General features: G+C 38.9%; 1 protein-coding gene across 5 annotated transcripts in view; it reads left to right on the top strand.

Moving 5' to 3' along the window:
* RBMS3 (RNA binding motif single stranded interacting protein 3) overlaps nucleotides 1-12,702 on the top strand; it is a 710,181-nt gene that overhangs the window by 631,505 nt on the left and 65,974 nt on the right. For all 5 annotated transcript variants that reach the window (XM_042042917.1, XM_042042918.1, XM_042042919.1 and 2 more), the window contains 2 exons: nucleotides 5,773-5,869; nucleotides 8,439-8,489. In XM_042042917.1, coding sequence (XP_041898851.1) covers nucleotides 5,773-5,869; nucleotides 8,439-8,489 — 148 coding nt within the window. The remainder of the gene's footprint in view (nucleotides 1-5,772; nucleotides 5,870-8,438; nucleotides 8,490-12,702) is intronic.

Genomic DNA, 12,702 nt, shown 5'->3' with positions numbered 1-12,702 from the left:
AGTTGTTTGAACATACTACCACTGATCATTGGGTAAAGAAATTGTACCCAATGGAGAATTTCAGCTCTGCAGTTTTTTAAAATATTCTTTTATTTTTAAGGCAAGAAATAAATTAAATTACAGTACTAGATATCTCTCTAAGAGAGTGACAATTAATTACCACTTTGACATATGTCTTCTTTCTGAAGTGTAAAAATATTTTCAGTTTTACCAGGACTAAACCATCATTCAAAATGCTCTTGTGGTGAGATCTTGATTGTGTGCAGTATCATGAGGATCACCAGGACCCTTTTGGTCCCACAGGATTTTTATCTTCCCAGGCATTCACATAGTAATCTCTACATATCCTGTAGTTTTAACTTTTTTTCTGGTTTTCATAAGCCTCTTTACTTACATGTACAGTGAAAATCTAACTCAGGAGTTTTATTTTAGTGAAGTCTGGGAGCACCTTGGTGCTTTGCTTGTGAAATGTGTAAATGTGATCTGTTGCTCGCTGACACAAGACACAGGCATCAGTGTATGGCCGTGGTGAGAGAGACTTAAAGGCTCTTAAGCTCTATGAAGTAACACAGGTTAACTCAGCAAAGGAGCATCTTCCTCACGAGGAGGGCAGTGTGGAAGTGAGCAAAAAGCTGTTGCTGTGCCCACACTCACCCTGTACCTAAAAAGGTGCAGAATACTTTGGCAGTCATGTGGGCTGAGCCAGTAAGGTTTGCATGGCTCAGTGTCACCCAAAGATCTGTAAAACAAAGGCCTTTTCCTTGTAGCATTCAGCTGGGGTCACCAGTGTGACACTTAGTGAACTGACGCTGGGGATGGGAAATGTAAAGATACCAAGTCAATGTAGTAATTCAGAAGAGGTATGAATTACAAACAAAATTTTTAAAAAAATATTAACTGCACGTGCTGACATTTACTAGAGTTCTTTATAGGGTTGATAGATGCATTTGGATGCATCTAAGTTGCTAAGTCCACACAGGATTATGTGGAGGATGGAAGCCTACTAGAGAAACATGTCTCTGCAGGTGTCATGGGGTAGTACTTAAAATTCGTAGTTCTTTAAGAGGCATGGATTATATTAGGTTTGGAGTTGGGCCATAACCAAACCTCAGGGAAGAATCTGGACTCTTGTTTCCTAATGAAAAGGTAGGTTCTTACTGTTCATGGTGTCGTACTATCACTTTTATTACCATATAACTGCATATTTGCCTTGAAAATCTATAGCAGGAATAAAACAAAAGAGAGTGAGAGAGAGGCTTTCACTAAAAATGACTACGATTTTTTCTCCACTAAGGAATAGATTATTTTCTTCTGAGTCTATTACATTGTAAAGCTTGATTCTCCATTTCATTATATTGTTTTTATGCCCATATAGCTCTGTTTAAGCATCTAGTGGAGTTACATCAGCATAAAACTGGTATAATGTAGTAGAGAATCCAGCCCGTAGTGTACCATAGCATTGCAGTATGAGGTACTGAAGATACGGTAAGCACACACTTCAGTAGATAAGCTCTTTTCACTTGGCAACCTCTCTGCACCTTTTTTTTTGTTTTATAATCAGCCTTTTCTGAATTGTGTTTACCAAGGTACTCAGGTTTTATTTTGGGGAGTAGTGTGCCTGTTGTAATATGCTGTTGATTTTTCAGTTTGTGGCATTAACATTGTTTCAATGGTTTTATGCACTCATACAAAGAACAGGATAGAGCACTTGTACTTGCACTGTAAGGAAGCTCATTTAAAATGTTCCTGAGGCTAGAGTCCTCCTGGCCATTTGACTAAGGTTGCAATGTACTGTATCAGTTTAGTATCTCATATCTGGGGGACTATTTTGTGCATTTGCTGGCCAATGGGCTCAATATTCAGATAGGTCTTTTCCAACTCAAACATCTGACTGTGTGCCTTGTTGCAACAGAAAATTGCTGCCTTGATAATGCTTGGTAATACTCTTACATTATGTGAGCCCCAGGATACTATTTATGAATCTAACTTTTTCAGTACTGCCCGCATCTAAGGCACGAGGCATGAGCAAATGGTGTTTATTGCAGTGCAAATAGGATCTTGCTCTTACGCAGATTCTGTCTGGAAGCTTGCATGTTCCCCAATAGAATGGGAACCATATGGATTTTTTTCTACTTTTTGTCAGGGAAATAGCGGCCAGACACTGCAGATAGTGCAGTCCCCAAATGTGAAGGGAGGGTTGGTGTAGCAGGGGAGTATGTGCTTTGTCTGTTAAGCAACAAAAACTGTTGTTAAAGCGCTGCCTCTGTGTGCCTTATGATGCACTGGAAACACACTTCTTTCTAACAGCACTTAAAAATGTGTTCTTTTGAGCTCCTTATAAACCCCCCCTCAGGAACTTCTGGGAGCATCTTTTTGCCTACTAGTGATGAGTTTCCCCTGTGCTTATGGAATCTAGACATGCTGAAAAGGTCTATTTTTAATACAAGGGCAATGTTCATTTTGCCTTGCCCTTGCCACCTGCATGCTTATGCTTCTGGCGTTGCAATTGCAGCTGAGGAGCAGGGACGCTGTCTTGCACCTGCAAAAAACTGCATGGACCAATGTAAGGATGCAAACTGCATTCTCAGAAAATGCAGCTGAGCCTTTTGGAGAGCTCTCCTTAGAGCTCACAGGTCAACTACCACGAAGCCTACAGCTCTCAAAATACCTACTGCACTTCAATGCCAGGAAACTTGGAGGCATAATTTAATACATCTAAAATGAGTCAAAGCCAGTATAATTCATATCTCTTTCCACTCCTCTTTCTGATGCAGATATTCTGATGACTGAGAGTCCTTTATTCCCTTGAATGAACTTACAAATGCATCTTCTTCCACCTCATTTCACCTCTCCCTAAGCCTAAAGAAAAAAAAGAAGGTAAAGCCTAAGACTGAATATAGCAAGGTCCTCAGCTGCAGATCCTGTTGGCATGCTCTAGGGTTTGTGCCAGAACAGGCCACCCTTGTTCTTTGTTCCCCCTGTCTTTTATTAGATCCCCAGCATGTCTCTTAATGCCAGACATATGAGGATATTAGCCCATTTGTATGTAAGGGGAATTTAGCGAGATGCCTCAGTGTCCCATGGGTGAGGGCATGTCGAGCTCTCTTTGCAAATGAGCCCTGCCCTGGCAGCAAATGACTCCAGCAGTGTGGTAGGTTGAGCATCCCATACCTGAGTGTGGCTCTGCTTGAGCCTGTCCCCAGCAAGGACACCTCTATCCTCACCATACGGCTGTAGTTCACGTGTGGCAGAGACATCCCCATCCTTTAGTATTAGATCCTTTTGGCCACAAGTGGCACTGAGGAAGGAAGACAAGCCTTTGTCTCTTGATGTAAGAGATTCCTGACTGCAAAATGTTTTCTCTACAGCCTGTTGCAGTGACTGAGATTGTTACATTTGATTTTATTTTTATTATTATTATTATTATTATTATTAAAACTGAAATATATGGACTGGATTTTCTTGCATTTGCATCATCAGAGTTTCTTCCTGTCTCTTCCTTGATGCCCTTGTGCATGAATTTTCCCAATACAGCTGAGTGTCCTGGTAGTATGTTTTATTTGATGCTTATTTGAGAGCATTCCAAATGGCGTCAGATAAACGGCATTGGCAGGGGTGTTGGAAGGGCTGTATTTTCCACATTACCGTAGTATATATTCTACAGGCTTATGTACTATTCAGATAACGGCATCTCTATGCTGAAACTGAAATGGCAAGCTGTCTGTCAAGTTCTTGGCTTAGCACACATTTTCTGTAAATTTGTTAGTATTTGCTAGGATTTATTGGAGAGTTTATTCCAAAGAGTCAGCACTACTTCCAAATGGAAAGTTGTTTCTTCCCTGTACTTGTCTTTGTCCAAGCAGTTCATATGTGGTTATGAGTGTGAGCCCAACATCAGTACCAGGTTTATGGACAGAATGAGAACAGAATGAACAAAACTGTGTGGTTTTCTCAAAAGAGTTCTGGTTTTATATTATCTTTTAGCTTAAGAGGTTTATATGTATTTCTATACATTCCACATTTTACCCATAGACTAAATTCTGTCAGTCTGCCATTGACTGTTTTCATCTGCTGCACACATTTTTTAGTTGATCCACTTAGCAAGAGCATGGCCCAAGAGATTTCTGGTTAACATTGATCTGGGGGAAGACTCCTATAAAAGGAGTTAGATAATATGCGTTGTGCTAGTGCCTTAGATGAACCAGTCTAGTGGTAAAAATCCTTTCTCCCATGATGTTGTGTGATCTTAATATTTGGTGTAAGCATGGAGATACAAATACCTCTAAGTTCTCATAATAGGATATATATAAAATTGGGCAAAGGCACAATTTTAAAATAGTCTCTGTGCGAGCATTGTGAGGGCAGATAAATGGTCCTAAAATAGCATTATATTTCTATTAAACAAAAAATCACTCAGATGCCACCTGCTGATTTTGGCATTTTAAAATCTGATTTGGAATAGAAAGAACAAATTATTGCTTCTCTGTCTCCCTCTCCCCTCCTAACTTCGAATGTTTCCGCCCAACATTCAAAGACATCAGCCTGTTTTTCCAAGGCTATTGGTTGAAGTCGGTGGTTATTTGAGCCTGCATCAAGAATGAATGCATCCAGTCTGAACTAGACTGATTAGTACTAAATCTGTGATGCCAGGGTGATCAGGAAATAGAGCACTTGTACAAACACCAGTAATGATTTTTTTGTTGTTGTTGCATAGCTCTCATGGAAAGCTACTGTTGATTGCCTCAGAGTAGGGAGGGGAAAAAATATAAAAAGAGAGAGAATGCAGTCCACTTCACTCTGCAGAATCTTCTGTTGCTTACTGGTGCATCCTATATGAGAAGGATCTACATGAGGTTTAAATCGGACAAAAGAACACTGCACATAAGTGTTTCTCTCTGAGTCCAAAATACCGGCATTTGGATAACTGTAAGACCACAAACATTCTTTTTTTAAGCAATTTTATTGTTCTGGCTTACAGTTAAAACTGAAAAGAGGGTAAATGCAGAAATCTTTTCAAGCACACACATATTAAGTACTAACTCAATCCAGCAGTAGTGATATTTTCCAAGTGATAATTTTATCAATAATCATTAACCCACAGGGAAGGAGAAAGAATATAACATTTATTACCATAAAGCAAGAGATTGTGCAGCTTCTGTTCATAGCATGCAACAGTGGAAATAAAACCAAGTAAATCTGAGATTTTCAGTGCTGCCTGGGGCATTTAGCCTCATAATTCCTGATACATTTCACCAGGAAAGGAGTGTTTTGCTCTCTGCCTAGATGAATATGAAAATTTCAGCCAGAGTTTTTGTAGCCACCCCTTAATAAAATAATTCAGGCATGTATATAGAATGTGTTATTCTCAGCACTGAAGCACTAGGATATGAAAAGAAAACAGTAGCCTGTGTAAAAGTGAAATCGGTAATGTTGTCTTCGATATAATGTAAGAAATTTCCTTTCACTAGCTAGCACTCTGGAAAATCAGCTGTCTTTGCATTTCAGATAATTGCTTCTTGTATTGTGAAGTTCTATATTTGTGCTAGTTGAAGTGAAAAAAATATGCTTTGTGTAAATATTCCTCCTCCTTTTCCATTTTCAAGATCTGCTCAATGGAGCCATCACATCTTTTTTATTGTGGTTTTGGAAATAGATGGACATAATTACCTGTGTAGACTCTTTTTGTCTTTGCCCAGGAGGCAGTGAATTATTTAGTCAGAGCCTAAGTAGTCAAAAGGTTCAAAAAATCTCGCTTTTGTTCTTTGTTTGCAGATTTTATTCCTCACCGTACAGTATTCCAACAAACCGCATGATTCCACAGACATCAATCACGCCATTCATTGCTGCTTCCCCTGTCTCTACATATCAGGTACGTCAGATTTGCGCTTGTCTACTGTGTTTCCCAGTTAATTATGTTTTGGACTGGATGTAGGCAGAGTGTATACCACAGAAAATTGTGTAAGTGCTTGCACTCGAGTCACGCTTATAACAAAGGGTTCTCTAGCAGTATTCAGGTATCATTGGGTAGAGTTTTAAGTGTTTCCCGCATTCTTTACAGCAGTAATGAAAGCCACTGTAATTCTTAATTTCAATCAGCTTCTCTGATAAACAAAATTTTGTTTAATTACCAGTTTACAACACCAGAAGCTTGTCATTCTTATTGAACTGTTTCCTCATTTTGGCTCCCCTTCATTAGCCAAATTTTTTTTAAGTGTTTTTTCTAATAATTTATGTTGACTGCATTATACTTTGACCTTTTGACCTCAGCTGTATTTTTTCCAGTAAGTGCATCCTTTAAAAGCACTCATTTTTATACAATAATCCCTGACAAAGCAAATTACTTGAGGATAAGTGTCCTCAAATCGTTCTTTAGTCTGCTACATGCCATATCATTCAGAATTTCTCTTTTCAGCATATCTCTCTCAGATCTCCACTGGGAAATTATTGTCTTGTTTTGGCTTTCTGAGATGGAAGTCAAACCCAGATTGTACACTTTTATTATTAGCCATTCTCTAGGAACATATCGCTTCGCAGAAGCTGGTCATTTTCTATACATTTTCCAATTTTAGTTATTTCTCTCCTGTGCCATCGGTGCTTTTCCAGCCCTGGGTCTTACCTGAAATAAGCTACCCAAACTTGCAAAGCTGCATGGTGGGTTGTTCTTAACGTCAGGGTTGGTTTGTTGTGGGTGGGGGGTTGCTGATGGTACGGTACTGCTTACAGGTAATTCTGGGGGGGTAACTGTGCTTTAAACTTGATTTTCAAAGAGAGATTATTCTTGTCATTCTCTTTGACTTTTGTGTTATTTTATTTTAGATGGCTATGTAGCACTTGCCAAACAAAAGTTGTTTTGATGAGGTCAATTCAGTAAATTTCAGTAATGACAGCACCAAAGAAGAGTCAAAGCCAGAGATACACAAGCGCAGCTCACACGCCGTTTTCTCAGTAGCAAAGCTGGCTTAAGAGCCATACTACTTCCCCCTTATTCAGGCCAATGAGTTCAGGCCACCCAGCTACTTACTTTCACCACTGCTCCACAGTTCACAGTTGCTCCCTTTTCCCATTCTGATTTGAACCATTGCATCGGTTTGTGATTTCATGTGTTTGCACCAAAACCATTCATTTTTATTTTTTTTTAACCCGTATCATTTTCCTTAGATAGTTTGCAGTGTAAGCCCAAAGACATTTGCCCTGGCACAGTGAAGGAACTGCAGTGGTGCAAGAGTGGGAGCAATGAGCAGCAGCAAGATGTGCCAGCTCTAGTGTGTTTTAACTCATGGGGATTCACAGCAGAAAATGTTGCAGTAGAGGTGTTCGCATGTGGGTGTGCTGGTTTTAGTTCTAAAGATATTTTGCTAAACTTGCTTTTCAACAAAAAATAGACTTTGATAAACACATACAAAGGTTGAAGCACACTGTTATACAATTAATTCTTAACACTTCCTTCATCAACAAAATCACAGGGCATCTGGAGAAGCGGGACCTTGTAACTTTCTCCTTGTCATGCATGGTCAGCCTGAGGTGCTACACACCCATCTCTGTGACAGCAAGGGAGGCGCCCTCTGGTTGCTCTAGCACAGCTACATCTTTTGTGTACTTGTGTGTTGTGGTGCCCAGATTGATGCAAAAGGAAACTAAAATACACAATTCTTGGGGCTGAGTCTGAGCTATGATAGCATGTGGGCTGCTCACACATAGCATAAGAGGGAGTTATGTCTCAGAGATGCCACCACAAATATGCAAACACTCTGTAATGTGTTTAATTCTTAGTAAAATTGTTATATCCTTGAAATGTATGTCAGTCATAAGGCAGAACAACAAAGACAGACTTTGGCGATGCATATGGAGTTCTGGTGGGAGTAGACCCCAGGATGCTCAAGCTAAGAATGATCCTGGAGGGGCAGACTTCTTAAGCCAGCTTTGCCATGAAAGCTTTCAATTAGAATAAGTTTCAAAAACTCTGAATTAGATTTGCAGTGCTTACTGAAAACAGAATAAGCCATTCTGGGATCTCTGAAAATGTTATACCTTTAAAAGTTCATACAGATACCTTTGAAAATAAACTTTGAACATTTTATGTCTCCTGCACTGTCGGTTGGATGACATGTTCATGATTACACTGATGGATGAAAGCAAACAATGCAAATGAAAAAATAGGAAAACGGAATATTGAAGACTGCTTTATGAGATAAAATGTGCTTCATGGAAGTGGTGCATTCACTGAGACTTCTGACTTTGGTGGAAGACATTATCAAATGAAATACGAAAGTTTTTTCCTGTGTCAATAACTTTATGAAGCGTAAATTAATTTTGTGTTCAGTTATAAGACTTAAGTCTTTTGTCAAAATTAGCACCTTAGTTGTAATAGAGAGAATATTTTCAAGTAAATCTTCGAGTTTTAAACTTTTCAATGCTAATTAAAAGTATTTGATGTGCAGGTCCAGAGTACTTCATGGATGCCTCATCCGCCATATGTTATGCAACCAACAGTAAGTGGATACTTGGTTATATCTGGCTAAAAGTGCTTCCATTGTAGCCTTGCTCTGCTTGTCCAGCTACATGAAGGTCCTGGGTCATGTAAGAGCAGCCAGCTGCTCCCTGTGTGTGACAAGAGCCCTCTGCTTTAAAGATTCTGTTTCTTTAAGGAGCACCACTTGATTTAGTGGAAAGGGGAGCATGGGCACTGTGTTATCTATTTGCATTGATTGTAAGAGAGTAACAAGTTCTGAAGTGTTGTTTCTGAAGCTCTGCTTCAGGGACTGCAAGATAACTGCATTCCTACATACTTTGAATTGCCAAAATCAACATGTGACCATTCCTTATATGTTTATCCATCAAAAATGTCCTGTGCAGTTTTATATAAAGGATCCTCAGTGCCTCAGTAATGCATTTCAACATAGTGGAGAAGGTGAAGGACAACTGTCTTAGAGAGTTTCTACGAAATCTGTATCTCCTTTATGACTTGACCGGTCAACTCTCTTTTTTTGTCCCCCTGAGGACATTGTCATCTTTATCAATTTATAACTACTTAAGGCTGCTTTATGTTTCTAACCAACATTTATTAGAAGTAGTGCAGCTGATTTTTTGTTTACTTCACAGAACAGTTTCAAAGCACTTTGCCTAAATATTAGTGATATGATATATGAGAAGAAAACACCACACTGAATTCCACTATATGCAGGTCACTTTAGTTACATTTCTACCTTTGATGAGTTTCTCAGGTATGGATCCACTTAACAGTGGCATTAATCAGAATTTAAATGTATATTCCAGATAATCATCAATACACTGATTTATACAAGAAGAGTAAAATTAAAATGAAGGTCTATGGCTTAGGATTGTTTGTTATTCATATATTTTGACTTCACAGTACTGTAACTTCTGGTGAGAGTTACAGCAACATGGATATAATTACACTACATATCTGTTTAGTAGCACAAGTCTCTCATCCCAATTTGCAATCCCGCTTCCACACCCCTGAGCTCTTTGGAGGCAAGTTCTTCAATTCTCTCACAAGGCAGGGACCACAGTGTGGGACTGACTGAGCACCCAGTTCCTACTGCTGCAGTGCTGCTCCTCTGCACACCGTGGGGGAACTTTCCATCTCGGTGGAGTAAAGCTGTTGCTGTATTCCTTGTAGGGAGATGAAATGTATTGAACAAATTCACAGTTAACATCAGTCCTGTATTCTAATATTCGGATTTAATAGCAGAGCACAAGAAATCTTAGATGCATGTATATGATGAGTTACCAGACTTGTGGAAGCCAAAGAATCTCCAATTCTTGCAGAAAGACTCCCTTTAAAAGGAAAACCTAAGAACTTTGCCAATCCCAGATTTTGTGTTTATGTGTGTATTTGAGGTTTATTTGACAATATTCAGCAGAGCATTTTTTTGCACTACTAGAAGAGGTATTTTAGTGTGGCAATTGAATGTATTTACCCCTTGGTAAGGACATGAAGAGAAAACTGTCTTTTATAGTGAATGGCACCCTCAATATGCTGAGTTAAATTTGTGTTCATTGTCAACCAGAGAGTCATGTCAAAAAAAGGAAGTGTGATTCTAGGTGGAAAAGCAGAGGGACAGTGGATAAGTGGTGTACCATTTCTGTTCCAGTGTCATTGCTGTCGTGGGTTACTTCCATGTGTTTTCTGTAGCAATCCTAATCTCTTCCCATATGTTTCCAAAGATTATGTTCTTAAGAGGACATGAGACATTTAGTACAGAAGAAGTATAAAAGTAAAAAGGCAGAACTACCATTCCCTGGGTTTTATTCAGAGATGAATTCTTATTCAGAAATGTCTGAAAACTTGTCAGAGTACTACCACACAGAATTCAGGAGACTTCAGAATTAATGGCCTGTTTTGAAAGAAAATAAAGAGTCTGTGTCCGTTTTAAGTTTCTGTAGTTTCATACCTAACTATAGACTCTATTCTCGGCATCTCCATAGCTTTAAAAAAAATAAAGAAAAGATTACAGTAAAGTTGGCAGAATTAAGGATGTGAGTTTTTGTAACCCTGTGAGCTGATGAAACCAGGAACTTTCTAATTTGGTTAGCTTTTTGTTTCTTCTTGTAAGTTAGTTTTGCATGTTATTTTCTAAATTGCTACCACTTTACTTCATAATATTTTATGAGATGATTGATTGTGGCATGTGATGTCCCCATGGAAACCACTGCAGATAAATATTACATTCCCCTTGCCCCAGGAAGGAGAACATTTTGTTAAGCCTCTATTATTCTTTGTGAGTAGAGATGAACTCATACAGAAAGCACAGTTTGAATTGCTCAAACAGTGGTGGTTAATTCTTTGTTTTGATTATAAGTATCCACTAAATCATGTTACTGGATGATTAGCTTTTCATTTCCGACAGAAAGACCTACTTGATATTTATGTATAATTTAACATCACGTAGTGTCCCTCATGACAAAAAGACAGGCAGAACCATGCTGTAGAGGAGACAAAGGGGGTTTTTCGCTCAGCGTGCTGTGCGCAGACCGGGCAGTGTTCTCCCAGACTGGCAAGCTTGCTGACAGGAGGGAAGAGCTGTGCTGCACGGCACTACCATCCTGTGTGTGTCTGTCCCTCTTCTGCCTGCCCATCTCATCTCCCTTCCCACCTGCCTCCCTGTGCAGCAAGTACAAAGCTCTTTCTTCAGTGATATCCCCTGCAGTAGGTTGGCCTGCCAGACATTTTGCTCCTTTATTTCCCTTTGTATATCGATTTCAGCCACATTTTCCTGATGTGTGAGTGTGTGCATTCTGTATCCATTTGCTTGGTGGATTAAAAAGCCCACTATAGTAAAAGATTGCATTTCCAATTCCTTCTGTAGCTTTTTAACTACAACCAGATAAACCTCTGACCCTAACAAGCAAAAATGGCATATATATTAACTGGAAAATATTTGTGTATATTGCTTTCCATTCTCACCTTGTTTGTCTTCTTCTGTGATACCCTAAAAACAGAAAACAAGCAAAAATACATTTTCTAAGAAAATAATAGTCCAAACATTTTTGTCCTAAAAGCAGAAAGTCAGATGAACAGACAAGGACTCTGCAGGTATAGAACTGATATTGTGGGGTGATACTAATAAACAGCTGCAGATACAATTTTTAAGGGGGTTTTATTTTTGGTTACCAGTGATTTTTGCCGGTCTTACTCTAAGAGCCATGGAAAAATAATATCAAATAGGTTGAGGTAGCATTGCTATTTCTGAATAAATAGTATTAAAAATAAACTTCTGCTTGCATAGTAGGGTCACACATGAAAACTTCTCGCATCTTTATGCTTGCACAACCTTCAGGGTTTTGGAAAACAAGATTCCTGAATCATGTGGACATGATGAAAAATTTACCTGGAGGTTCATGTGTGACTCAGACACTTCTGAAAAATGCACCCTTTGTAAACTGAACCTTCACCACTTTTTCCCGTATTGACTGTGCTGTGTCCCAGTAAGAATACCTAAAATTTGGCAGTTTCATTGCTTTGCCATGTGCCCTGGTGCTCTCTCTCCATAGTTGTAAGGGAAGACAAGTTCCAAAAGAGTTATAGCAGTGTGATTTTGGATTAAAATTGGCAAAACATATAAAGCACTGATGGTAGTATAGGCTCAGTTTAGTTAACTATATCTTTCAAAGTACAGCGCTTACTCTTCTGTGTTTGAAATAAGGCTTATATTTCATTACTGCCTCAGGATGAGGATAGATGGATAGTGATGACAGAATGAAAACATAAATGGGATAAGAGTTATTCTGGGGATTTGTAACATTTGCCGTATTATTGTGTTTTTCCTGTAGTCCCTGAAGGCTGTTTGACAGGTCAGGGGATGCTTTGAAAAACAAGTTTACATGTCAAGTCACATGTAGACAATCTCATTTTCACTAATGAGAACATTTGTTCAAAATATTTTGATTCAAATCTTTATTACGAAAAATACATGTACTCTTCCTCTTTAAAGGCAATTTTTTTTTTAGTGAACCAACTAAAATGTGCTACCCTGGTACTCAGTGTACACACTGGCTTTACACTTATCCTCTTTCATTTACAAGTAAAACTGTGCGACCATAAGTAATCACTGGATATGCACAGATAGATGTTCTTGTCAGTGTGGAATAGTTTCTACATAATAGCTGGAGAAGGAGTATGCCAGTGGCAGCATGAAAGGTGCAAGCAGAGCAGCATATGGAAAAATCTGCCATTGATAA

This window comes from Corvus kubaryi, unplaced genomic scaffold, assembly GCF_017639235.1.
Source record: "Corvus kubaryi isolate FWS band 111438036 unplaced genomic scaffold, C.kubaryi_AGA036_p1.0 37398, whole genome shotgun sequence".
Taxonomy (NCBI): domain Eukaryota; kingdom Metazoa; phylum Chordata; class Aves; order Passeriformes; family Corvidae; genus Corvus; species Corvus kubaryi.
The sequence above is the reverse complement of the archived record's forward strand: the minus strand, read 5'-3'. Positions and strand labels throughout refer to the sequence as shown.